Here is a 27,576-nt window from a genome sequence, read left to right on the forward strand (position 1 = left end):
GTGTGCATATGTAAAATGCTGAACTTTATTCAACTTATTGTTATGTTTATAATTATACAATAATACAAATCTAAATAACCATTATAAAAAACCGTATCTATAAATCGTAATTCAGTTTAGGAACCTCATCTTCTTTGATGAATTTAGGATCATCAGAGTGACTATTTTTGTCAGATTCTTTCTGTTTTATGAAAAAATGTATCTTATTATTCATCAAAATAAAAACTCGTCAAAATCATAAGTGAGAAAAAATTGAATAATTACTCGAAATTGAATAATTACCTTATAAATATATGATCACTTGTCATTTATTTATGTACTGAAACCTCTCTAATCAAATATTGTCTAAATCAGATATAATCATCACATTATTATGAAATATATACAAAATCACAAATAAAAAATATATTTCGTTATCTATTATCATTATATAATCATTTACAGCAACCAATTGCTCCCATTGTTAATTGAAGAGATTGGGAAATACAACACAGTAGCTTGTTAAGGTAGAGCTTGTTATAACAAGCTTGTTAAAATAGATCTCTGGCGAAAATAAATTTCCAAGCATGAAAAATAATCATAAATTGATTCATGTTTGGAAAAAATAGAATGAGCCAATCAATCCTTCATATGTAATAATGAATTTAAATTGCTCAAATATTTTTTAAGTATTCTTCATGTAACTCAATTTACAGCGATATTTAACATTTCCTTCACGTCGACTATCTTTTCTCGCACTTTTCCCCGCTGTTTACCACGCTCTTGTTCAACGCGGTCAATCTTCTGCCAATCTTCGTAAGACACAGTTTGGATGTTATTAGAGCGAACAAAGCTGCATAGACCATCTATGCCACCGCCCCCCTTCATGTTCGCTAATTCATTATGTATCAATCTACCGACTCGGAAAGCGTTTGTCATGGTCGTTAGGAGGACGCCGGTTGGACCGCTCGCTACCCATCCTGCGGCATAGAGGTTGCCTTCGATTTTACCATTAATGTTCTCCGCGCATCCTTTCTTAGAGTTAAACGGTATCGAGTTATCTATTTGAACAGATCTGTAACCGATGCTGCGCAGAGCCAGACCACAAGGGATCATCTCGAATTCGTCGGTTGTCTCAGCTATCTGATTTTGTATCGTCTCTCCTCGCAAACGAGTGATAGCAAACCTGACACTCTCCAATTTGCTTTCACCATGAAACTCGACAGGATTGCGTAGGAAGATCGGATGCAGCTCTTTAGTGTGCATTGAATCGCTCTTGGAATCGCTTAAAGATTTCAGCATGAGTTCCGTTAGTCGTTTCCGGGGTCTTTCTAAGGTCGGCACAATTGTCTGCACGTTTTCGAAGTCTTGATCTCGCCAAAGAGTTTTGCAACCTTCTAGCTTAAGAATCTCACGCAGTTCTGCAGTCGTGAATGCGGCCTGCAGAGGTCCTCTTCGCCCGACCATAAAGACTTTTCGCACTCTACTATTGCACAAGGCTTCTAAGGCGTACGATGTGATGTCGGTACTCTAAAATAATCAAGAGAGATTTCAATTTAATTATAATCAATTTAAATACAATTTAATTTGTACAACTTTTATGTTACATTATTATATTGTCATCCATTGTTAATGACAGAAACTGTCTAATTTAAGAGAAAACGTTACAATTAGAAATTTATGTACCTTGAGCTTGTCGATCGGTGTCAAAAGAATCCTCGCAACGTCTATTGCTACATTGCCTTGACCTATGATAACTGCTTCCTCTACGTCTAAATCAACCGTCAGATCTTTGTCATCTGGCACTCCATTGTACCATCCAACAAAACGCCGAGCAGATATCATATTTTTTAAATTTTCACCAGGTACGTTGAGCAGTCGATCTTCTTGAGCGCCATAAGCCTAAAATAAAAAAACAAAGAATTAATTATTAATTAGCGAGTAATATAAATCATAATTAAAAGTATACATCTTATACAAAAAAACTACTAACTCAAGAAATAAAAGTGTTAATTACGTGTGTTAAGCGATAATTTAAATCGATTTCGAATATTAAGTACATACCAGTAACACAGCATCATAGAGCTCTCGTAGGTGTTCGACGGAAACGTCTATGCCTACATTAACATTGCCCATGAATTCAACACGTGGGTTGGTTGCGATTTTGTGAAACGTATTGAGAACGTTCTTAACTTCTGGATGATCAGGAGCAACCCCATAACGTATCAGACCAAAGGGAACAGGCAACTTGTCCAATATGCTGATTCTCACGTCGCTTGAATCCTGTTAATCAATTTCGCGCGACTTTACCTTCATTTCTTTATTTCGCATAGAATATTTATAGTAATTAAACACTTCTTATATACATACAATACGCGCGCTTATAGAGTGTTGTAAATGTGGCTTTAAAGCCAATATTAAAAGTAACACTGTCATGAATTTTAATTAATCTATTGTCTGTTACCTTTAGCAACTGTTGGGCCGCGTAAAAGCCTGCCGGCCCCGCACCGACAATGCATACTTGAGGTTTGCGTTGTACGGTACATAGTGAACGAGTACAACTCTTGAGAATGTTGTGTCTCATCTTTCCGTGCCGCGATATCGATCTAAAACGTGACACTGGGTTTTCACACTGTTGTGATACGTTTCGAAAGTCGTCGTGTATTGCGCCGTTGTCACTGCGGTGATGCTGTAAAAAGTTCCTTTCTTTTAGGGAGACAGAATCTTGGTCACTGTTCTATGCATTAAACATGACACCAAAACATTAGTTATTCCACTCGTCACAAAACAAGAACGTTCCACAAATGCCTTGGATCTGGAAATATTTATTAGCCCGTGTTATTTACCATTCAAATAAGTTATATCACTGCCGTAAAATAAGAATCAAGGGAACTAGGCAATAAAATAATCGATTCTTTTTAAATTACATTTGTCAAAAGTGCTATCCTTACTAAATAAAAAAATGCCGCTTTTGATAGATGTCGAAATTCACAAAATTACTACTTTGGCAGTCGAAAAGATCGAGCGATTCATGGATTTGATTTCGTCCGACTGCAGGGAGTCGAACGTCTGCCAGAAAAAGAGTATATACTTAATCTCAATTTTTTTTTCAATTTAACCGTTAGCAACAAACATTAGATAAGAGGGTAAATTAGGGTTTGCTTTCATTTTTTTACAATTAATTCACAAGAAAATTTTTATTTCTAAGCGATTTGATTACATAGTTCCCTTAAACGAAAGAATTAACGTAATTTTGGCAAATAGAAGCAAGATTAAATTTTTTTAAATTAAAATAATTTTCTTTTCGTTCATACTGTGAACAATTTTTGTTTTTTTCTCACCAATGTTTATTTAAAATATCTCGGTAAACAGTGTTTTTTTATTTAGATTCATGAATAAAAAATGAAGAAACAAGAAACATTAAAATTATGTTAAAATAAAAATATACAATTCTTTTCTGAAAAAGGAAAGAAAATTCTTATATAATTTCAAATAATTATAGCACAAATATATAATTACCATTTTTCGATTTTATGTTCTATCTTCTCATGTACATCTTAGTAGTTCCTATTTACATTGCGTATTTTACAAAGCTCCGTTTATGTACATATTTTACAAAGTTCCATTTGTGTCCACAATAGATGAAGTTTATAGGGCAATATTTATATTTATCCACAATTGAATTTTACCCATTATATACATACACAATTATTTCTATTTCTAATTTTATATACAATCATGTATCACGTAATAATTCCCATATTGCTACAATTTTTTACCACTTATCATATTGATAACGTGACGAGCGTATAGTTTGATCATTAGATGATTAAGTAGCATCACCACGGGTAACTGGTCGCATTCTAGAAAGAAAATGCGTTGTTAAAGATCTACCGAGTGTAGGATAATAGGCGCATTTTTAATATAAGCGACAACATTCTTTGTTCAAGATCGAAATGGTTTTCCGTTTCAATAAAAAGAATTCAATTTTTGTCAACTTACAAAGTTACGAATGAAAGCCTTAATAAAGAACTATGACTAAATATTAAATCCAAATTTATTACACACACATGTGTATATCAATCTTTTAGAAAGAAATGTTGTTAAATATGAATAAATTATTAGAGAAAAATTAGTTTAGTTTTTAACAAAATATTATTTTGTTCACCAAAATGTGCCTATTACCAAGTATCTTATATAAAACTCAACGGAATATATTTGTGTGTTATGTACACGCTATCTAAAATGAATCAAGGGAAGAGTTTCATGTAAAATCTTAAAAAAGCACATTTGTTATTACAAAATCGTAAAAAATTCTAATATATTGATAAAACGTGTATCTCTTGTGTATAAAAATTTTAAAACAATTGAATGAATAGTTTGCTTTAAAAAATTCTTAAAAATATTTTTCTTGGCTTCTATATGAAATTCCTCCCCAAGTCAACGTCTTCTCGTTTACGCGTCCGTGAATCTTACCATATAAAACTGTCACAGGTATTATCGACCAAATTGCCATATTTTCTTTACATGCGTTATGTGATGCGGTCAGAATTTCACGGAAATAATTCAATACTTTCTCATTACGCCGATAAGCTTGCAATTTAAGACGATAGCCCTCATTATCATGAATCTCTACGATGATGTTTTCAAAGAAATTTCCTAAGAGATATAAAAGACCAATATTTAATTGAGTCAGTAAAGAGTAGCCGACGAGAACGAGTGTTTGATCGGATTGGAGCTTCTCTAATCGATCATAAATTTTGATAATTGTCTGATGACTGTCGTAATCCTGAACGAATTGGAAGCTCAGTACTTCATGACTAGGATCAATCTGCTGTGCGAGCTCTTTCGTAAATTCGGCTGGTGGAAAGCAGACAGTAGAGTGCATATCTTGCATCACATTATCAATTTTGTTTAATATTTGCAAAATTGTTAGGTCGCAAAAGCGTGAGCTGCGTACTTTGTTAAACGACTTTCCCATTTTTATCTCTAATTCTTCCGGTAATATCTGTAGGTGCCACTATAAAAGTAAAATAATCACGTTGTAAATGTATCCATGATTTTTTTTTAGGTGCAGTAAAATGTTTATTTCTTAAACAGCAGTAATGAGTATAAAGTTCCACGAATTACTTTGCGGGAAACGTTATTATAAAGTTAAAATCTTTTGATCTTTTTAAGTTTTCAATATTTCAATTCTCAAATGTAATCCTGAAAAATTTTTTTCAACGAAAAACAAAATTTCTTTAAACTGTGATAAAAGCAACACGATATATACGCTTTTTATAATTTATGAAAATTGACGTTCTAGAAACGTAGTTGAAAAATTTGCTTACAACGTAAAATTTTTTTGATGGCCATTTGATTTCTTTCGCATTATCCCATATCTGCGACAAACGCTCTTGCGGCCCTGAGTCTTGCTTCTTGCAACGTTCGTTGTAAGAATCGACGTGCAATTTTTTATTTACAAATTGATTGTTGTTTCTTTCGATGATCTCCCGGCCGACTATCTCATTCGCTGGATCCATTTTACTTAATCTACAGTCTTTGAGATACTTGGCGTTAATCTCTTGCTTGAGAATTAGTATTTCAAAGAAAAGAATCTTGTAAGAACTCTCTTGTATATGAAACGTTCTGATGTTATTTTCTATGACCTGGCACTGATGAAATTTGAAGAATTTGCTGCACTGTTCGAGCCTCTGTAAAAAAGCGTCTGGAATATCTCGTAGACTAAACATCGCATTCGTAGGCGGCACATTGCCATAATAATGTCTGAGAATGCGCAAATACGGCGCTACGTAATCTCTGCCCTTGAAATTCATGCAGACAACATACATTTCTGAATTTCCCCCTTTGCTGCTCGCTGGTTTCGTTACACTGACCTGATGAAAGATGCAAGACAGTAGATACATCAGACACACGGATTGATGCTCGAACAAAGTGAAGAGCTTCAACAGGAAATTACCACCTTTGTGCAAGAGTTGCATGCAGGCCACTGTCTCACACAAATGCAATTGTGCCACAGTGCTCTCCTGTTCTCCAGGTACGTTCGTGCAATCTATACTGCCGTCCGCGGTGACCAGCAGAATCCGTCCTCCATCGAGGGACTTGGATTTTTCTACCAGATCATCCAGGTTTCTCAGATTCAAGATATCACCCGTGTTGTCAGCGCCAAAGCACCAATGCTCCAAAGTATGTCTGATGAATCTGTCGTCCGCGACCATACTGTCATAGGAATTTCCCTCACAGTAGGGATTCAAGGTGGTGGCCAGCCAATCCCATTGCACGTCGGATGCGTTTGTCTTCAGCCAGTGGTTCAGGGCGGCCACGAACGCACCTGGTGCTTCACAGAGATGCACAGACCTGAACTTCTTACCGTCTACTCCTCGAAAAATTTCGTTCAATGGCACCAGAGAAAAGTTGCTGGCGATCTCGTAGAACTTGCACCAGGCTTGAGTCACAAGTTCCGCCTGTATGTTCTCTTTCACCGTGCGCACAATGTCGCCCGCTCCATTCATCCGATTCGTGTGCTGCTGCCATTTGCTGAGATTAAAATTGTTCAGACGACTCTTCACCTCATTTAAATCTCTCTTTATCTCTTGCAGCTTGTCCAGCTGCCACGGTGGTTCTGTGAACATAGACTCTGGCTTGGGTAATGTGTACGCCTGAGTGTCTTGTTCCATGTCTAAGATCCCAAAATGTTTTTCAAACATTATCATTGTGTTAGATGACAGATCGACACTCTCATCGTACTTGACTCGCATTGTCTTTGGTTGTCTTGAAGAAAGATTATTCTCCTCCTCCATTGTTGCATAAAATAAATTAATTTAAAGTAGGTGCGTAATTAAAACCTTTATCTTTGGTTGTATCAGTTCTTACAATTCATTTGGCACATGCTTCCTTCTAGTTATCATTCCCCTGTCTTTACTTTGCATCACGCCTGAAAGTTGCAGTTGTCCCGAGTCAAGATAGACAGTATATCTTGTTACAAATCATATATCTTATTACAAAGAAATCATGTTTTGTTAAAATGTTTATAATTTGTGAAACTGATTCACGTAGGAATAGCTCTGAAGCATTGACACATAAAGCATATATTTACATAAAATGTATATGATGGAATGGCACAATAATAAAATTCGTAATATGACAAATATTAAAAAATAATATAATATATAATAAGTATTATAATATAATAAATTTATAATAGGAGATGAATAATAAGTTAATGTAACAACACATTATTTTTTTTGATTATGCTCTTTACCTTCAATACTCAAAGTTAAAAAAATTACAAAAAAAATACGTTTATATTTTTTTTACATTTTATCCCCTTTCTTCTGCTTACTCCTTTTAAAGAAAATTGCCACGTGTCTGGAATGCAAGAACGCAGAAAGATAACTTGTCAAAGATCTTGCATTTCGACTTGCAGGTCTTGCGTTCGAAAATCAATATAATAATACGCGCAACAGGTACACATGTGAAAGCGATAGACGCGACAGACTCGTTGAAATTCTTAGAAGAATTTGCTGGAATAATTGGTAGAAAGCGGTAGCCGGGAACCTTCTGATTTCGAGGTTAATTTTTACAAAGTGCGTATATGAGCATAGCCGTGGATCTGACATGACAACCAGAAGAAAAAACCGACCGCAACTCACCTTCTTCAGAGAACTCGCCTCACGACACAGTTCAGCTGCGCACCGTCGTCTTTTCTCGACTGTCTTAACAAACGTTATCGCATCTGCTAGTCTGCTATCCGCCGCTGTGTCGCAAGTCTGTTACATTATGCATAATGGTAATCGTCCGCGACCGATCGGCGTCAACAAGATAGATAAGGATATTGGATCCCCTTCCTAGCCATTCTCTATACCAATCCTCTTTCTTTATATCAATTTATGTGATTTATTTCACTTTTTATATATTATTTTCGCTCTTCGCGCGCTGTAATGCCGCGTGGCGCGTAGCTCGCAAATTGTACTGGCAGTGCCATCTCTCGTCGAATATCCGCAATAATGCGCTGGCGCTCGAGGATGGCGCCACAGAGGCAAGGAGAAGTGTGAGAGCGCGCGATTTACCTTATTTTGGAACGCCTTTACGTCCGTAAAATGTGGACATTGAACTACGTGTAGCCAATATTCACGTAGCAGATAATTGTTTCAGTACGTATTCTTGATAGTGGCATATACTCGGAAGTAATCGCACTCGTTCATAATGTTCAGCTTTGGGTGCTTGTCGCGTCGCTTCGGGTTCTCGCACGCGCGCGTATTCGCTCGAACCAATTGGTGCCTTAACCTCAACGTGTCGCAAATGTCGAATGACACGTCGTCGCGCGTGTAATATTAATATCAATTAATTAACTTGTATTGGAGACTAAATTTTGTAAAAAAAAATGGAAAGTTGTTTAATCTCTAAGCATTATTTAAACAGTTCTCGTCGCTATACGTAATTCAGATAACGTGCATGGCGTTATGTCGGCATAGACCAAGGTAGACGGAGCTTATACCGTTAGACAGGACGTATTTAAAATAATTATTTATTTATTATTATTATCATTTATTGTCTATTTATTTATTTTTATTTTACTCATATTTAAAATTCGAGAAACGAGGCCACGGAGAAGATGCAAAATTGATACGATTGAACGCGACACGACTTGGCATCACTCATCGTATACGACGACGGACGCTAGTACGAATGCCCGACATTTCATTTCATTTTCGACACTCCACGGCATTCTCGAAATACTCGCATCAAAAACTCGTACGGGACGAGGATACAAGTTGAAATGTATCGCCACGACAAGCCGTCCCGCCTGACCTTCCGACTGGTCGACCGTTGCGGAGTACTGCGTATAGTGCGTATTAGCGGCGTAGGCGGCGCAGGCGCGGCCCACACCGCTACGCAGTACGGCGACGGTGGTCGGTCTCAGTTGGTCAGGCAGGACGGCGCGACGTCTCTACGCCCTCTATGCGTTCAACTCGCATCCTCGTCGTCCAGTACACGAGTGTTTGATGCGAGCTTGTATTTCAAGAGTACCGTGGAGTGTCGAAAGTGAAGTGAAATATCGGGCGTTCGTGTCAACGACCGTCATCAGTCTGATACGATGCACGATGCGAAGTCGTGTCGCGTTTAATCGTGTTTTGTATCTTCTTCGTTGCCTCGTATCCCGAGTTTCACAAGCGTGTGAGTACCAGAAGTGTTTCGAGAGTGCCGAAACGAAGAGCCAAGTGCCAATCAAGATGAATCGGCGTGAGGAGGGTCTTGGATCTCGAATGTTCGACAACTGCGGCCGAGACGGAGCTGGACAGTGCGACCAGCGGCGATCGGTGCAAGTTAATTTGTATTTGTTATTCGCACCATTCGCACCTCGTCCTTATTGCGTTCACATAAATGATCGTCGGTATGTATGCACAGTGCGACGAGACGAACGAATCGATCGCATGAAAGCGATTAAGAACGATTTAATGTTGACATCCGTGTATGTACGCGAGCGCGCAGTTTCGATCATAGACGAAGGTCTATGGTCACCGGTTTTCTGCCATTTTTGTGGCAGACCTCGATCGCTTCTGGTGTCGGCTGTTCGGCGTTTTGGAAGCACAAATTGTGCATAGATAACAGATATGATGTCGTAAGGGGCGAATGTAGTAGAGCATAGTAGAGAATGGTTGTTTTAATGAGTCACAGCGTGTAGAAATTCGTGAGATGCTCTTTCAGACAACGTTGATACATTCTCGCACGCATTTTGCGTTTTGTAATACCCTCTTTTCTTCTACTATTTAAAAATATTTTAACAGTCTCACATTTCGAAATTAATATGGTAGCTCAATAAATAATATTTTATTTTTGTTTATTATATTTTCAGAATCAATTGAAAAGGGAATGCAGCAGTAATAGCAATAACAAAAACCAGTGAATTAATTGGTCAATTTGTTGAAATTTAATTGACTGAAATACGAAGAAGATATGTATCTCTTCAAAAAACGAAAATGTCTATTTAAGGTACGAAGATCCCGTTTCTAGTATAATAAAATCATGTAAAATTTTGCTGATCTTGTTTTAAAGAATACCCGATTTTGTATCTTATGTATCAATTTTATCAGAATTTTTTCTTGAAATATGCTAGCAGTTTTAAGATTCTTTGTATTATTTTTTGCGATTTCTAAAATATCTTTTGCACATCTCAAAAATGCATTGAATCTTCGCTTACACGAAACTTTAGTAATGTTAAAAAAATCAATTAGTAAAAATTGATGAACAAACTGAGAAAATCCGAGGCCCATATTTTTATTGATTAGTCATTTCGAATATAAAAAAAAGGAATCAAAATAAAACACCATGTATTACTTAATTTTTTAATTACTTGGTAAAAAAATTTTATGTCGATTAAATATTTACTTACATTTATTTGTCTCGTCTTATACTATTATATTATCTTAAATCACTATCATTTATCTTCTATACTTATAAAAATGAAATGAACTTACGACTGTTATTATTACATTACTTAAGATATATATCTATTCAAATTATTTTTGTAAAAAAAAACATTGGAGTCCGAGGGTAACGAGAAAAATTGCAGACACAGACGTAACTTGTTTCATTTCTAATGTATCTTCTCACAAACAATTTAACTTATTTACATGGCGATACGGACAATTTAATTATGGAACACGATTTGCAGGAGACTCGTTGCGATTGCCTCTTCCCACCTGCGGACAATCATCGTTGTAGGGCCGGCTTCTCACGCTGCTGCTTTCAACGCCGGTGAGTAAAACGCTTGCATGCAAACGCTTCTATTTCCTGTAGCCCAGCTTGCGTAGGGCCTTCAGGTCCACGTCACCGTAATAGTCTTGGCTGGGAAATGCACGAAAATATTGCGTGTGACTTGATCCTAATGTATCACCTTCCCTATTGAACGGTCTTCGAAATACGATATTTGAATTGTAATTTTTGATCTACGCTTTGATTTTTTCTACAATTTCTGATTTAATCGGGTCTGAGTAGCTTCATAAATCGTGAAATTCGATTAGGAGTTGAAAAAAAAATGTCAATGTTACCTCGTGGAACGAAAGGAAAGTGAATAATCAATTTTGGCTAATTTGACTGATGATGTCAGTCAAATGTTTTAACTTGTCAGTATTTTTTCCGTGCAAACCTGGCAAGATTTATAAATACTTTATTTGCAATTATACTTTTTATCTCTCAATGAAGACAAATAATAAGAAAAATCCAAAATTCGACAAACTTGAAATATATAATATATACATGAAACATAAAATGTACTCTCTTGAAATATAACGATTATTTCCGTAAAAAATGATGCTTCAGTTATAATGGTAATAAAGTTAATTCGATATATACAGATTCAACGCGTGTTAAGATGCCAGTTTTTAAGCTTCAAGATTAAATTAAGATTTTCAGGTTTTAATCAGTACGTTGCATACGTTACGATTAAGTTACATTATATACATCATTAGATAGTAGTTTTCACATGCAACAAGTAACTACACAGAAATGTGCTGAGAAATGCACTAAGAATTACAAATGGAGAACTGTGTCAATGATTAGTGAACGATAAAGGTGGATTAGGGATCAGGATTTATTGGGCAAGAGGATTCATAGACAGAGAAATTGTTTATATTTTCACCACACATTTAGTGTCAAACGTGACTATCTAATTCTTTTCTGATGTACACACGACATGTGACGCAATCATAACATTAAATTAGCCTTCAGAATTTCATACATTTTAAATTACATAATTACGTTTTAAATGCGTTCTTAATGTTACGTAAATAGATCACGGAGTTATTAAACGGAATTATCACATCAACATTAAACATGCGGTAAAAATACGAGTCGAAATCTTCCAAGAATTTTCTCTTTTTTTTTTATTGCGTGGATTTTTCGCTTTACTTAAAGATACACGGCAAATCATCCGATCTTGCTTAATGGTGCCAAGTCGGCAAGATTTCTGAACTGTAGATCATGAATCGTGGATTGTTAATTGCGCGAGTCCGATAGCTTTCGATTTCATGCGCGACGTAAAATCAATGTCTTACTTTTTTTTGTTATTATCGTGCATTTCACTCAGGAATTAAAACCAGTGTAATTTCGTTAAACTTAATTGTTTCACAGTTATTTTATTGCTATTGAAAACAATTTTTGCAAAATTCAATTATATTTAATTGAAGTAAAGATCTTCAGGAAACATATTTTATCAATTAGCTCTGTAATTATATGTATTACTTAGAAGTAAATTAATAATGTATTATTAAGATAAGTAAGTAATCGTATACAATGACAGAATGATTATATAGATAAAATAATTAATAGAATACGTATTTTTGAAAAATTTGCAAAAATGGCCCTCAATTGTCGTGTTTATTATTATACGAAATTACAAGTTTTTAATTCCTATTTTTACACGGTAAAGAAAAAAAGGGAAAAGTGGCAGGAGAAAGATAGATTAGAAAGATAGATGAGAGTGTATGGATAGAAACAGTTAAGAGAGGATAAATTTTTTTTTATTTATTAAAAGGAATCGATTAAAATAAATCGCCGATGAGGCGTCACGGTTTATATAAATTATTAATATAAATTTTGCGGAACATCAGTCCTTTGAGCATTTGTCAGGAAATTTGATACAGAGAAAATTTTAAGCTCTATCAATATCAATTATTATCAACTAAACGTATCAACAGCGATAAAAACTCGACAGAATTTTAATCTCTCTAACCTATGGGGGAGGGGGGGGGGTCTTTAAATATTAAACTATAGTTAATCTCTTGTGCAACGTATGTTGAAAAATCAAAATAAAATATATCAGTTTTAGTAATAGAAGGGAATTTATGCTAAGTTTTTCAGAGATTCGTTCTGACAAAAATTATTACATTATTAGGTTATTAAATAGTGACGCTATTATTGTGTTGCGAAACGTGACATACAAGTGAACAGAGAGTTTTACGTGAATTCTCGGAATTCGCAATTACTCGGCGCGCTAACTGGTCGTGTATGTGCCCCTCTGTCCCCTTCCATCTATTCTATTATAATTACAAAAATAGCATATGCTCTGTGCATCGAGATTGCGTAAAGACGCGCAATTAGAGCGACGAGAGAGAGAATTTCGCGAGAAAATATTAGGGCACGAAATTTATAGCAGCTCGGTCGCGCACTTCTCATCCTCTCAGAATCTCGCGGGTTTTGTTTCGAGATTTCGTCTCGAGATCGATCCTTGTGGGCCGCCGATTATTTCTTTTCCGGAGAAATTCTCTTTATTGTAATCAGGGCTGCAGTTTTCTTCGATTATGTATGTGTATGCGAATGTATGTTTATCGTCTGATAGAAGAAACAGAGAGAGAGAGAGAGAGAGAAGGAGAGAGAGAGAGAGAGAGAGAGAGAGAGAGAGAGAGAGAGAGAGAAGTGAAAAACACAGAACGAAAAAGGGTAAGATAAAAAGATAGAGAAATAGAGAAAAGAGAAAGAGGGAGAAAAAAAGGGGAAAGAAGAAATGTATTCCGCTACAATTTATTGGCATAAAATCGATATAAATTTAAATAAATCAGAAGAACAACGTTAAAAGGTATAGAAAATATCAAGAGATTTAATAAGTTTGTGAATTTTTTTATTATTGAATTATAGAAAATTAAAATCAAATAATAAAATTAAAAAAAAAAATGACATTTTTTTGTTTAGGGTACGTTTAATATTTCATGTTTTGTCAAAAACTGAGGCATAACTCTTTTCCTGAATGTTTGAACGCATAATTACGATTTATCATTGAAAAATTGTAATACAAGATCCATGAAAAGAGAGAAGTGCTGCCTATTTATTTGACAGTTTAGATTTCGCACCAATAACTTGCGTTAAATAATAGTATTCGACAAAATGAAATGATAACGAGGAAGAGAAAGAATGTAGAGAGAAAATGAATGAGAGAAGTAGATAGAAGAAGAGAGACAGAAAAGGATAGAAAGGAAGAGACGGTGTGAAGAGATGAGGGGATGGAAGGAGAAAGAGCGAGGTAAATCAAGATTTATTCTTGATTGGGCGAGGGCCTCGTGGGCCCTCCTACTGTTGTGGGCCTAGGTTTGAGGGCCGCCTGGCTCGGCTTTCTGGGCTCGCTCTGGATACCGGTAAGCAGCTCGCTCTTCCGGATGCTCTTCAGGTCCAGGTCACCGTAGTAATCCTCACTGCGGAGCAAAACCGAGAAAAACCCGGCGGTCAAGACATGCTCGGTGCGCGCTACTGCGTACTGGCGTGCTCTTGTCGTTATTTTGCGGACGAGATGCACATGCATACACACAGAGGGACTATACTCGCACTTAGCCATGAAAATTTGCAAAAGTGCGCCAAGTATCCCAGAATAATTGCCGTTTCTTTTTTTTTTTATTTAAGGCTCAGAGCAAAGCAGGAGAAATCCTTTCTTAATGATTTATTTAGGCAAATAATTTAGTGCAAATTTTCACGATTAAGTATCTAGCATGCCATGTAGATTGCCGGACATGTTATTAAAGTCAAAATTTTACGCTGATTCCAATTTCAATTTTATAGAAATTTTTTAAATAAATATTGATAACGATAGAAAAACAATTTCACATTATTAGGCAATCTACGAATGGGAGCAGCTAATATTGTATATTAGAACGATGAGACAGTTAACACATACGTTAGTCACATGTTAGAAGATCATTGAAAAGTATAATCATTAATTATTAATTAGTATTTAATTAATAAACATAATTAATAAACATAATATTGGCTAATTCACGATCAAGCGATATTGGAGAAAATCAAGTTTGTCTTTTGTAGATGAAAATCAATTCACGATGTGACTATTCAATTTTTAAAGGTACAATTTGTTGCAGCAAATTTCTGTTTAGATTATTTTTTACAGCAGTTACGCAAAACGTCATTAACTGCCGCAAAAGCGTGCCGTTACGCGAATATCTCTTTAATTACACATTGTTCGCGAATGTAATTTCTTCCCGAAAGTCCTCGAACACGACTTCATTCAGGATAGCCCGACATTTCCATCGGATGACTGTAATTACCGAGATAATCGAATTCGGACATTTTTATAACACGCCCACAATTATTCTGTTGCTCAATCATTAATGCCATCATTAACGTCATCCTCACATTTTCGTTGATTTCATTTTTACTTCTTCACAGATTACACTGTTAATTTAATAGCCACTTAATTCGATTTTTGTCCAATTCCGAAAAATTCTAATGTCAAAAACTAGTATAAAAATTGTCCACGAGACGATTTTTTATATATATACAAAAAGTTGATTGGCTAAAAACAATTGGGAATATTAAAGAAAATTCAGTTTCGAAAAATAGAAAAGAATATAAATATTCTTTACCGCATTAAAAAAATATTCTTCTTTTATATTGTATATAATTATTTTTTTTATAGTGTTTTAACTCTTTCGTGAAAGTTTACGACAATTCTTTTGCATTGAGTTTTATTTCGTCGTTACGATCTTTTATAGCAGTCGCATAATTTTTGAACGGTAAAACCTTGAATTCCGATTAACTTCTCGATCGACGCTCATTAACATTCACCATCGCGTGAAATCGAAAGTAAAGAATTCCGGTAGATTGGGTTATCCATTTATGTCGCATTCGACTACGTATTCAAAATAACACCATGTAACAATCGTTTCGAAAATCGCGCACGCGCGGCCACGGTTGCGCAGGAATGAATTAAATAGTTTCCAAGAGAGAAAGGGAACGGTTCAAATGGATTAAATAATTACATTCCATTTTTCAGTTTAAAACTCGATCTTCCTCTAATATTCTCTCTTCATCCTTTCAAAACTTGATCGCTCCGCAATTTTCGCAGTTTATTCATTCCTGCGCACAATTGGAAATACGAATAGCGTCGAGACAAGATACTAAAGACGATACTCACCATCCGGGAACATCCTCGGGGTCCTCGCAGGCGCCGCTGCCGTCGGCGTCACCGATCTTGAAAACGGTGCCGATCGGGCAGCCGTACTCCCTGGCGATGCCCTCGAGGCATATGTAGTACTTTCTGCAATCCTCCGGATGGGCGTGTCTGCTGAAGCTGCCGGATGCGCCGCTCACTTCTCCCGCAGCCGGACACGTGAAACCCCCGGCGACCTCTGCGTAATGCAATAAATAGATATGTAATACGAACAACGGAGAAACAGACGGAGAGAGGCGTCGTGTTCGTTATTGCGATACTGATCTTGAGTTGGCGAACGAAAGAGAAATACACATGAGAATATAAAATACGAGACGCGAAAATATGCTTGAGATTTTTTATGTAATAGTCATTTCATCGATAAAAAGCAAACTTAAATAAATAAATAAATAAATAAATATATATATATATATATATACTTATTTATATATAATGTAAGCAAAAAGTTCTAGTTTTTTTTATAAGTAAAAAAGGTAGGATAACTAGGAGAGAAAAATTGCAAAGTTAATGTAGAAAGGAGGCGAGTGGAAAGGAAGTAGAAGGATTGTGACAGTTATATGTCTCGGAGTAGTAGAGAGGCGAGATTGACTGCACGTTTTACGTATGCCCTATTATTCGCGTCAAATCGCCCGTGACGAGTTCCCAGGTGACTGGATCAGAAATTCATAGAGATCTAGTGCTATTTTTGAGCTGACATCAGCGTCGGTGTAAAAGTTGAATTGTCAACGATGTTAAACAGAGGAATTGCAATAATTAACATTGAGATTCTAGAATGAAATTTCGAATAGTCATGCAATGAAAAGTTATTATCTCTGACGACTTAGACGAGGCACTTGATCACGGAATGTTATTCACGTGTGAATTCATCTGAACCGCCCTAACATCTTTTCGGATATTGACAAATCGGTCGGACAGTTGTAATCATGCAATTTGCAATTCGCGATCAGCGAGATCGATACCTTCGTTTCTGCACTCGGGCACCTGGTCGGCCCACATGCACACCCTGGCCTCACGGTCGTAGGCCAGTCCGGGGCTACATTGATAGCGGGAGGCCTCGCCGTTCCAACAGTTCCAGAAGACGTCGCACTTCTTCTCGTCAGGGAAGATACCGTAGAGGCGGGAACAGTGCGGCGTGCTGATGGGCGGCTCGAGCTGCGTGCGCTCGCCGCAGTCCACGTTGTGCAGATAATCGCAGTTCTCGGTGAGGAACTTGCTGTCGCTGGCGTCAAACGCCAGACCGTTGCCGCACGTCTTCAGTTCCGCCACGTTGTTGTCGCATTTCCAATACTTGTCGCACGATATGTGGTGAGGATAGAACCCGAAGTCGTCCGGACATTTGAAGGACTCCTGACCGTTTGTCCCTGAAATGATCGAACAGAGGGTTGTCAAGCGAGGGCATGTCGAGTCCGACGAATTCCCGAGGTTCTCTTCGATATATCAAAATTGTAATTAAAACAAATGGCATAGAAACACAGCGTTATAACTGTATTCTTTGCGAAGAACTCTCATTGAAAAAAAAAGACTGGTAATAACTAGTAAATGTATAGTGGAATAGTATCAATTAAATATTTGGTTAATGTAACCATAAAAATAATTTTACTTTTCTAAATATTTAGTAACTTACACACTGCATCTGATAATATTTACTAAACATTCAGAAACATAAAATTATTTTTGGTTATATTGATAATATATTTAATTGATATTATTTTGCTATACATTTAATTATAACCAGACTTTTTTTCAGTGTTTGTGAAAGATAATTTTTTTTTTTTATGATTTTGCAGTGTCTATAATACAAATGAAAGAGAGAATGAGCTAAAAACACATATTTTTCTTTAAATTCGAGACTATGATAAAATACATAAAAGGCTACTTCGTTTTTCCTGTATTTCTATCCGGGAAAAAAAAAATACTTGTACTTTCGTATCCGCGGACTGCTGCGTCGAGTTTCTCGGATCGCGGTTAAAAGCGACCCCGCCTTTAACTCGATAGCACCGTTCTCCGTAGGAAATTGCAGGCTAAAATTAACTGCCGGCCGCGAGAGAGCCTTCATTCCGGTTTCCTCTTGCGCGTTCTCCCTTTTAACAGCGACGATCGCGAAAAAAAAAAGAAAGATTGTGCGGGTGCAGCGGGAAACGCCGAACGCGCATTCGGCATTGCGAGAGAACGAGACCCGGCGACAAATAGATAAGGTCTCCCCCTCGAGAAATATATATCGCGCATACCGGTCCACGTTAATTGAGTTTAATTACGCCTCTTTCTTTCTTTCGTGCGCGCGTGCACGCGGCACACGACGCCTGAATAAGCTAAATGTCTTATGTAAGGGACTGTGTGCGGGACGGTAACTTTCGCCGGGCGCTTTCACTTTGGGCCCGCGGCCAGGCCCCGGCCGCAGCCGCTCGTGACTGGGCCCTCTCAGCATCCCGTTCACCCGGTTCGCGTCGCGAGTCCTAGTGCGAGCCTGTATACGAACGCGTCTGCATGCTGGACTTGTGTTCACTTTCGTTTTCCACGGGACCGGTCTCGCCACCGAAAGCGACTTCGAAATATTCGTCGGCCAGGGGACCACAGGCGGGCAGGACCCTCCTCCTCCCCGCCCCGTCCCAGTTTCGTTCGACTCGTTTTGTAAAATACGCGGCATTAGGTCGTTATATAATTACTTGTTTAAAAGTATGCGATGGTTATATAAAATACCAATTCACATATTAAAATGATTTGTCATATTTGTTTGTTAAAAATCGAAATTGTACTGTTAGACCGAGAATTTATATTGTGTTCGATAACATTAAACGAGAGAAGATGCTGAATTAGAGGCTACCAAATGGAGCCAAGAAATAAATTTAAAAATGTTGTAAATGTGCGTAAAAAGATTTTTAAAAGATTATTTTGAAGATTTCTTAAATCGTCGTCTCGTCAATTTTCCGTGATGATACACCATATGTTCTTTCTCTATCCTCTCCCTCTCTCTCTCTCTCTCTCTCTCTGTTTCTCTTCCTGTGATATTAGATAAGAAAGTTTCATTATAAATGTGTTTTACGTGGGAGTTTAATACATGATACGCAATAATCGATTACATACTTCAGTTATTAAATGTTTCATCACATACATTTACATGAAGTGTAATGAAAGAAAATTTCCGTTTTACGGAAGAAAATTCCTAACATATAAGATTCCAGTACAAGTTTTCTTATAATATTACGTTTTATTGAAGAATCGCTTATAATTTTTCTCTCAATAATTGCTTCATTTTAATATCGACGTTTGCATATAGAAATTTTTTTTCCATGCTTCAGATCCACGGAATTTATATATATTAAGTAGAATTTTCAAATTAAATTCAAAATTTCAAAAATATAAATATTTCTTTATCTTTCTAAATATTTTCTCGATTGTGTAAAACTGTTAATATTTAAAAAAATCTTTTTCTTCTTTGAACTTTCGTCGTAGTTAATTATACTTGCAAGAAATCGTATTATAGGTACATGTGAAAATTTTGATATTTACATTATCGGGAAAGCTTTAGAGTAATTTTCGCCGCGATTAATCGCATCCTTGAATTTTCCTTTGGCAAAAAGAGAATGAAAAGGAGGGTCAAGATCTGGGCCAAGGTTATGCCGCGATAGCAAGAAAGCGTGGTAAATTTTTTAAACCGGGCGCGAATTTTAATTAATATAGTGTTTAATTAATGCAGTTGCAAGAAAGTCAACGAGAAATGTTAGCATTTTCGAGTGACAATTGAATCGTGTCTAGTTTTACTTTTTAGTGCAAAATAAATCAATTTTTCTAAATATAATATTATTTAATTTACATAGAAAAGAAACATTAAATAATTTCTTTAAAATATTTTGAAAAACATTGATAGTATTTTAAAAAAATATTTTTTAAATCATGATTTTGCAAAGAATAAAATGAAATAATTATGAGCGTACTGAATACAACATGGTTGCGATTTAATTAAAATTATTTTGTTATTACAAATTCGATTTCTATTTTTTACTTTTTTGAAAAACACGAGATACATTATTTTAGCTTGAATCACATTTAAGAGATATAATTTTTATATCCCTTAATCTTTTAAGTATATATGAATCTCTGCGTTTCAAAGTTTATCTTTTGAAATGTGCGATTACGTTAATCGCATCATTAATTTAAATCCTATTAAAATTGTAAGTAATAAAATAATTTACAAATATAATTTAAGTTAATATCATATTTAAGTTATCACAAAAAAAAATAAAAGAACAAGGAAAAGAGAAAGAGAGCGAGGAAATAAAGAGAGAGAGAGAGAGAGAGAAAGAGAGAAGTATCATTCGTAAATCGAAAACTTGCACATACAACAACGCGAACGTGAAACGAACGATCGCGATCGCGTTTTTCGGAAGAGTTTCCAACAACTATTTCCGCGAGTCCTTGCAGCGAGATTCCGGCGCCAGAATTCGGTCCCGATTACATCCTGCTCTCGACGCACGTAGGGCGCACTGCTCTACTCTACACACGCGCATGTTTCACACACTAACGAACAGAAACCTCCACTTTCTTATCGTTCCAAGGGTATCGCGTCTCACTCGCGATCTTCCGTGTTCAAATCGGCCCATTTCAACTTCACTACCCCCTGTATTCCGCCCCCGCCCTCTTCCCCCCGCGGTGATGGTCTGTATTTACGTACCGGCGATCAGTATGGCGGCTATCACGTAGTACGTCCTCATGGTTCAACGAAAAAGTCGACTGTGTGACGCGGAGGCAAACGAAAAATTAACGGAAAAAAAAATTCTACAGTCACTTTTAAGGACACCGCCTCCGCTGCGTCGAGAGATAGAACTCTGTGTTTGGGCCCTGTCGTTCGCCACCTTTATATAAGTCATTGGTCACGTGTCATAGGTCCCTCTCCCCCCCTTTTTATGGCTACCACCTCCTCCTTCGAGAACACTTCGAGAAGAGGTGCACCTCTCTACTTTTCTCGTATTTCTCTGTCTCCTTTCTCTCTCTCTGTTTCTCTATCTCTCTCTCACTTTGAGACTTTCCGCCTTCCTTCCCTCTACAATGCTGTCTCTCTCTCTCTCCTTTCGTCTCCCTATCTCTCACTCTCTTTTTCTTTCTTTGCATTATGAGGCAGATTTGTGAAATATCATGCTGAATATTCGATGTAATTCTATTCTCGTTAGGCCTCGGCTAATCCATTCGAATTCTTCAATGAAGAAAATCGCCGTATGATAGAAGCGTGGTAATGATACCGGTATTGCCAGCGGAATAGATTTTTCAAAGTCCGAGATAAATAAAAGAATTGGAGAAATGTATAAAACACACAAACACACTCTCATATGTAAAAATAATCTCAGGTTAAATAAGAGCTGGTTTTTCATTTTATTTTAAGCAAAGTTTAAAGCAAAGTTTTGAATAATCGGTATCAGAGTGTCTTGTTTTATGTCTTAGCTGCATTATCGAATTCGTTACTGAGATAAATTGTCGCCCCCCCCCCCGCTTCTTTTGAAAATGTCGTTCGAAGTCTCACGACGCTCCTCCATCCTTTCGCCGGCTGATCCTCAAATCGCTGAAATAACTTTCGGTTCTTAACGCCTACGGGCGCATTTCCTCTTTTTTTTTCCTTTTTTTCGTATCCGCGTTATCTGTCGCCAGCCGCGCGACCAGTTTCGGAGCCCATCTGGTTTTCGCACCGAATATGCCAAAGAATAACGCTTCGCAAATCTTCAGGATACTTTATTCCTCTCGAGAGACACGAAATTCCGCGACTAAAGTGAGAGGAGGAGACGATCGTGTATCACGCTCGTTCTTCTAGATACCAGACGAAAGAAGAGCGAAGCCGAAAAGTTTCCGTTTGTATTCCGCGGTCATAAAATACCCGAATCTTTATTTCTCGAGAGAAAAATCGAGATTTATTTCGAGATATATATCTCGGCAAGTTTTAATGTTGGCGCTTCGGAGAATCGTCGAAGAATTCGTCGACAGACCAGTTTAAAAGATCCAGGAACAGGAGGCGGTAAAGAATATGTTTCTATAAGCGGTATGCGTTAATTATGTTAACGTGAGACGGAGGCGGCAGACGCGCTTTTGCATATCGATAAATTCGTCGAACTGCTTTCGTACGCAGTCGACGTGCGCCGCGCGCCGGCGGCCAGCCATGGTCGCGCGATTTGCAGAATACCGGTCGGCTCGTGGCTATAATAATAATTATACATACGCGACTGCGACATACGTGGTTACAATGATAATCGTAAGGTCACGGCAGTCTGCGGCGCGGTACAAAATAACGGGGTAGCGACCGAAGGTCACTCGCGCTCACAATCAGTCGCGTGTGAGTCATCCCACCGAGACACCACCCTCTTCGAGGATCGAGGCCCTATCGTCCGAGCCGGCAATAAATCTGTTACAAGAAAATATGCGGACACTCAAAAATTTAGTATCGAATCAACAATTTATTGTTTTATATATAAGCCAGAATATAAATCTTCTTGAAAAAATTTATAATTTTAAACAGACAATTTGCTTACGCGAAGAGAACAATTTTCAGCTAAGCAAATTATGTCTGTTCAAGATTATAAATTCTTCCAAGAAGATTTTACATTCTTGTTTTTATATGAAATAATGAATTTTTTGTTGATTTGATTTTTTTGTTTTTTTTGTTTTGTCACTGGACAGACCAAGGCGATTTTTTGAAAGAATTCTCGATGGCAGACAGTATTTTAAAAAATGTGTTCTCTAAATTTAAATCAGTGAAATTTATTGATTTACAGTGCTGTACTTGTAACTGTGATCATCGATGATTATTCACTGTCTTTTAGTGATTCTATTTAAGATCGGAATCAGTGTATTATCACTCATAAACAGTGCATACATCACAATTATAAGTATAGCACAGAAATCAGATTATTCACTGTTTTTTATTGAATAATACACTGGTTCTGATTTGGAGAGAGTGTTAGCTTTATGAGAAAATTTTAATAAATGTTAAGATTTATTCAAAACACAATTTAGAAATTTAAAGGAGACAATTAAGATTTAAAGAGACATTAATTCTAATGAAACATTTTTATAGTTCAATACTCATAAATTGATTATAATTCATTATAATCAAATACTAATTAATAAACCAAGTGAGGTCGAAACGTTCTGTCAACAGTATTAATACTAGAATAAATTATATGTTTTATAAAGAATTATCAGTTTAGCTCGTTTTAGCATTTTATTATTTACTGTTATAATTAATTATTAGATATTGTTAACATAGATTGATGGACATACTTTATCTACCAATTATATTAATTTATTACATGGTAAATATTAGTAACTGAACAACAATAAATATCATATAAAAATGTACACATAAAATGATCGAAAGTAAGGTGTATATGTTTGGATGTTTTCGTCACAATTGGTATAATTATTCTCGCCAAGATAGGAGTAAAAGTTTAGAATTTACATTAACATCGCGTGCACGAAAGTAGAAATTTACCTACATTCAGCTCTCCTTTTTACTTGATTCCACCTTCTTGTTTAAATCTAGTTTTCCATTCCTAAATAAATGTTATCCTTCTTCCTAAACTTCTTTGGTCTCTTTTACTCTTCTCACGTTGTAACATTGTTTTAAAATTACCATTCAAGTATTTTGTGTTCACGTGTCTTGTATATATTGATGCGATATCTTTACAAATTGATCAAGTATCAACAAATCCATTTTTTAACATTAATGAGTTGGCTGTTTTTTCCAAAAGGTGAAAAGAAGCTGAACTAACTAACTTCGAACTCGAGAATGATTAAATGCAAAAATGCATTATGTGCGAAAACTATTTGTGCATGGAAATAACAATTTTATTAGTAGTATCTAAAAATGTAGATGGAAAATAATTTTATGTTGAACTATCAAAAAATAATTATACAAGACATTCAAGTGTGATAATCACGCTACAAAAAGTTTTGACCTTATAGCAATTAGCTTAAACGTCCAGTATAAATTTTTTTATGTTTCAACATAATTATTTTTAGATCTGTATTTTAGCAAAATCGTTCCTTTCGTGTACATACGTTTATTATGTAGAAAAAACGCAAATTTAATTCACGACTTTTTCATGTGAATTTAATTCATAATTCACATTATCCGAAAAAATCATTGAATAAGCTGTAACATGCAAGTACTCAAAAAATCACAGAAATGCACGCCATTCAGTAGAATTCGATTCATATTTTTCTTCGTATCGTTGTTTCCTTGTTTGCGAAATTGATTTATGTTCTCCATACAGATATACAAATCGCTTTAACAATATCTCGGTACGATCGCAATGGAGATTTATTTCAGAATCCAAATCCTACCAATTGTCTTTTTTCATTAAATAATTCCTACATTTTTCAACCGTGACCATGTACATTTTTTAATTTATTCATAATTAATTTGTTTCATCATCCATTATTTTGTAAAATAGTTCATGATTATTCATATTTTTACAAGGGTTATGTATTTTCATGTTTTTATACATTACACGTTACTTTTAAACGCTGGAAATTTTCAGTAAGCTCTCATTCAGACTTTTCATTTCCTGAAATATATGAAAATGACTTACGTCATTTAGAAACTAACGGGTTATGTTTTCCATGTTTACTGATTACGATCTTCTCGGTAGCGTGATAGGCACGAATAATTCCTGTAATTAAGTTTTCGTTGAAGATTTAATTGATAACGAAAATTTCAGACATGAATGATGTATTTTCTAACATTTACGTTCCCGGGATTTACACAAAATCGGTTTTTTTTTCTTACGGCGTTTTTTTTTCAACTCAAACATTATGGGAGCTAGTTTTTGCAATATTGCGAAAGGTCGCATATCAATCAATCGGATCACGCCGTATCGACTCGCTCATACCATCCGTTTACATTTCCAACGGCTGTTACGATTCGTCACGTAAGAAAGTTGCACGGGTTTTGCAACGCATTTCGCCATTTCGCGCGACAGTGAACGAGTCATTTCGTCATATAGGAAAGTCTTAAGATCGGAAGGAAGGAATTAGAAAAAAAAATTCGAATGTGAGAAATAACAGTTACAAAGCTTGCACGGATTTGATCGGAAGAGATTTTACCGAAAGTGAAGCACGTCCCTCGGTCTGTTACAATTGTTTGGCATTTATAAGAAGAAAATATAAATTGAAAATAAAATTACATTCAATTTATCATACTGAAAAAAAACACATTTTTGAAAAATTATATATATTAAATTTAATAAAATATAACAATATATGTTTGATCGTTTGATATGAATTTCGTCTTATTTCACTGGAAATTCCATCTTATTACGTGGTCACGTATTTTAGATTCCGACTCTTCGCGCTCCTTATCGAACATTATGTAATTCTATATTGACGGTCAATGGAAGTACTCTTTCGAGTTTCCTTTTAGAACGAGAATCGATCTGTATGTTTCTCTCGCTGAGACCAAGGACGATTTCGATCCAAGGCAGACACGCATGTTAATGCTGGACGCTTTCGACGACGACGGCGACGACGACAACGGAACTTTCTCGCTCCGTTTAATCCAGTTTCTCGAATAAAATCGCATCGCAACCGTCCGTCGTTCGCCCGAGTGAGGTAACGAATGCGCGAGATTTATAAGCGCGTCCAATAAATCGCTACTGGCTATCGAACCTAACAATGAGTAATGGGCATGTACCGTACACGCGACCTCCTCGCGTTTCTCCTGTCCATGCGACTATTCCTACACAATTCGCGCGTTTCGTGATTAAATACGATAGTTGGGAATAAAAATATTACGGTAGTAATGAAATAATAGCGTGACAGTCTCTTCATCTAATTCTTGTTTCAATAAATTAAATTGTATGAAAAAGAAGAAATATTAATTTCATATTATTACGTCGCTTGAATTTTAATTTACCGGCGAAGCTTAATTATCATCGGATTGTTTATCGTTGCAGCTTAATACCTCTCATCTCATTATCTTACTTACCGCTCGAAAAACTTGCTTCGTTAGTCGATTGGCCGAAAAGCGCCGGTAACGCGCGACGCATATTTACCGTACGCGCATTCCACGTGTACTTCTCACACGCGCGTTATCATCGCGGGTACTTCCGGTAAAAGCGATTTGTGATTTCCAGCCGTCCGAGCGAGTTTTCGCGGCGCGCCGGTGATAACTTTCACGTCCTATACGGGGATCGTAGACAGTATTATATTCCAAGTTAACGACCACCAGTTGCCTCGCCTTAGCTCCGCGGATATTTTCATGTCGGGGCGCATTAAATCGAACACTTCTTTCGCACTTTCCGCGATGGCATCGGCGGAGTAATGAGAAATCATTATTCCCCGCATAGATTTCTATCGCATTCCGCATTAATCGATTCGGCTAGGCTCTTTACTAAATTTTTTAATTTTTTTTTTTTTATTGAGCTTATTAATTGGAACATTACCAGTTGTTACGATAAATATCTTTACATGCTTCAGCGATCGAAACGACTGAACACTCGGAAATTCAGAAGGCTCCAGATTCGATTTCTTTTCTTTTTGGTCCCCAAAAGTTATTTTTCATGTTAAATTTTTTTTCTTTTAGATACCTGTTAATGTCATTATCATTAAATCGATTTATCTTATAATCGTGTTTCGAGAAAATTTATTCGGCGCGCCATGCCGTTTAACGAACTTGAAAATAAACTCAAACAGCGAACGAAGATCCAACCATGACCGAATAAGGTTTACCTTCAATTACTTGTGTTCGTTTTCACATATCGGTTTTATATTTTCACTAATGTATTCTGCTTCCATTATTATCTTTGATAAAAAAATATATATAGAATGTGAAGCGCGAATGTGTCTGCAATAGATGTGGAAGAAATACCGTACTTCGAATGAAATGCGAGGCACATTTTTATAAGATTGCCGTCGGCGGAAAGGAAATGTTCCGCGACGACGAAAAAGGCGACGGGTAACGGTAACGTTACGTCGTATTCGATGCATTATTGCGGTATACTGATCGGTATTACGTGTTCAACGTGCCAAGGATGCGTGTGTTTCAACGCGATTAATATTCGGCTCCATCTCTCTCTTTCTCTCTCTCTCTCTCTCTGCTTTTTTAAGCAAGACCCGTCGTCCTTCCGCAGGACCCCACCTTACACGTGATCGTCCGCACCTCTTCCATATTTCTTCCTGTCTCGCGAATCCTTCTCTCGCAGCAATCTTGCCGAGGGTCGAGGAGGCTTTCTTGTTTGCGATCGAGTTCCGATAATAGAACGGGATGTTTAATTATAATGGAAGCGCGAAGGCGTCGCGAAGAAACTGTGATCAATAAGTTGTTTACCTCGATAATAAATCATATTTGACGTATTTACGAATCTGCGTTTTTTTTTCTGCGTCTATCAGCCTCTATTTGTGAAATGCGTGTTAAAGTTTTTTTTTTTTTTTTTTCTTTTCTTTACACACGTGTACACAACTTTGCACCGTTGTATCTTTTCTTATTATATTTCTCTTTACCACACGTCGTGCGTACTTCGTCTAATGTGTTTTCTGAAATACAATGTGCTTTTCTCCTCCCAGCGCCTTCCGAAACGGTGATATTAATAAGGATTAACCGAACGATAAATCTCCGTCTTGCTTTCGTAAGACCCACGAAATATCGAGCCCGCTCTCTCGCG

General features: G+C 36.6%; 2 protein-coding genes across 11 annotated transcripts; both read right to left on the reverse strand.

Annotated features, from left to right (window-relative positions):
* Nucleotides 1-7: 7 nt before the first annotated feature.
* On the reverse strand, nt 8-8,035 carry LOC105198930 (NADPH:adrenodoxin oxidoreductase, mitochondrial). Of its 9 annotated transcripts, XR_005576241.1 has the most exons (7): nt 7,635-7,977; nt 3,499-3,842; nt 2,444-2,668; nt 2,044-2,262; nt 1,666-1,881; nt 283-1,509; nt 8-181 (listed from the first exon to the last, which is right to left on the reverse strand). XR_005576241.1 is itself a non-coding variant. In XM_039456999.1 (6 exons), exons 2-6 carry the CDS (start codon nt 3,499-3,501, stop codon nt 685-687), a joined length of 1,488 nt encoding a protein of 495 aa, XP_039312933.1. In that variant the 5' UTR covers nt 3,502-3,842; nt 7,635-7,977; the 3' UTR covers nt 8-684. The 9 variants fall into 9 exon arrangements, 8 of the variants coding, with proteins under 8 accessions (XP_039312933.1, XP_011164112.2, XP_011164119.2 ...); XM_039456999.1 differs by having other exon boundaries at nt 8-1,509; XM_011165810.3 differs by having other exon boundaries at nt 8-1,509; nt 2,444-2,794; nt 7,635-7,976.
* Nucleotides 8,036-10,564: 2,529 nt separating this feature from the next.
* LOC105207830 (protein obstructor-E) lies at nt 10,565-20,784 on the reverse strand. 2 transcript variants are annotated; one of them, XM_026139575.2, is made up of 4 exons: nt 20,604-20,784; nt 16,894-17,295; nt 15,899-16,112; nt 10,565-10,830 (listed from the first exon to the last, which is right to left on the reverse strand). In XM_026139575.2, exons 1-4 carry the CDS (start codon nt 20,641-20,643, stop codon nt 10,770-10,772), a joined length of 717 nt encoding a protein of 238 aa, XP_025995360.1. In that variant the 5' UTR covers nt 20,644-20,784; the 3' UTR covers nt 10,565-10,769. The 2 variants fall into 2 exon arrangements, with proteins under 2 accessions (XP_025995360.1, XP_025995359.1); XM_026139574.2 differs by lacking the exon at nt 10,565-10,830 and adding an exon at nt 11,844-14,168.
* Between the last annotated feature and the right edge of the window lie 6,792 nt (nt 20,785-27,576).

This window comes from Solenopsis invicta, chromosome 14 (genome assembly GCF_016802725.1).
Source record: "Solenopsis invicta isolate M01_SB chromosome 14, UNIL_Sinv_3.0, whole genome shotgun sequence".
NCBI classification, from domain to species: domain Eukaryota; kingdom Metazoa; phylum Arthropoda; class Insecta; order Hymenoptera; family Formicidae; genus Solenopsis; species Solenopsis invicta.

What these genes read in the sequence shown, in the direction of transcription:
- LOC105207830 (XM_026139574.2), bottom strand. Translation starts at nt 20,643, where the DNA reads ATGAGGACGTACTACGTGATAGCCGCCATACTGATCGCCG. An exon ending in GCCCGAGTGCAGAAACGAAG is followed by an intron (nt 16,113 to 16,893) that starts GTATCGATCTCG and finishes TGCATTACGCAG; the next exon opens with AGGTCGCCGGGGGTTTCACG. An exon ending in CCCGAGGATGTTCCCGGATG is followed by an intron (nt 14,169 to 15,898) that starts GTGAGTATCGTC and finishes TTTGCTCCGCAG; the next exon opens with TGAGGATTACTACGGTGACC.
- LOC105198930 (XM_026139566.2), bottom strand. Translation starts at nt 6,782, where the DNA reads ATGGAGGAGGAGAATAATCTTTCTTCAAGACAACCAAAGACAATGCGA. An exon ending in CATCAAAAAAATTTTACGTT is followed by an intron (nt 5,000 to 5,312) that starts GTAAGCAAATTT and finishes TTACTTTTATAG; the next exon opens with TGGCACCTACAGATATTACC. An exon ending in ACCTGTGACAGTTTTATATG is followed by an intron (nt 3,843 to 4,455) that starts GTAAGATTCACG and finishes TTTTCTTTCTAG; the next exon opens with AATGCGACCAGTTACCCGTG.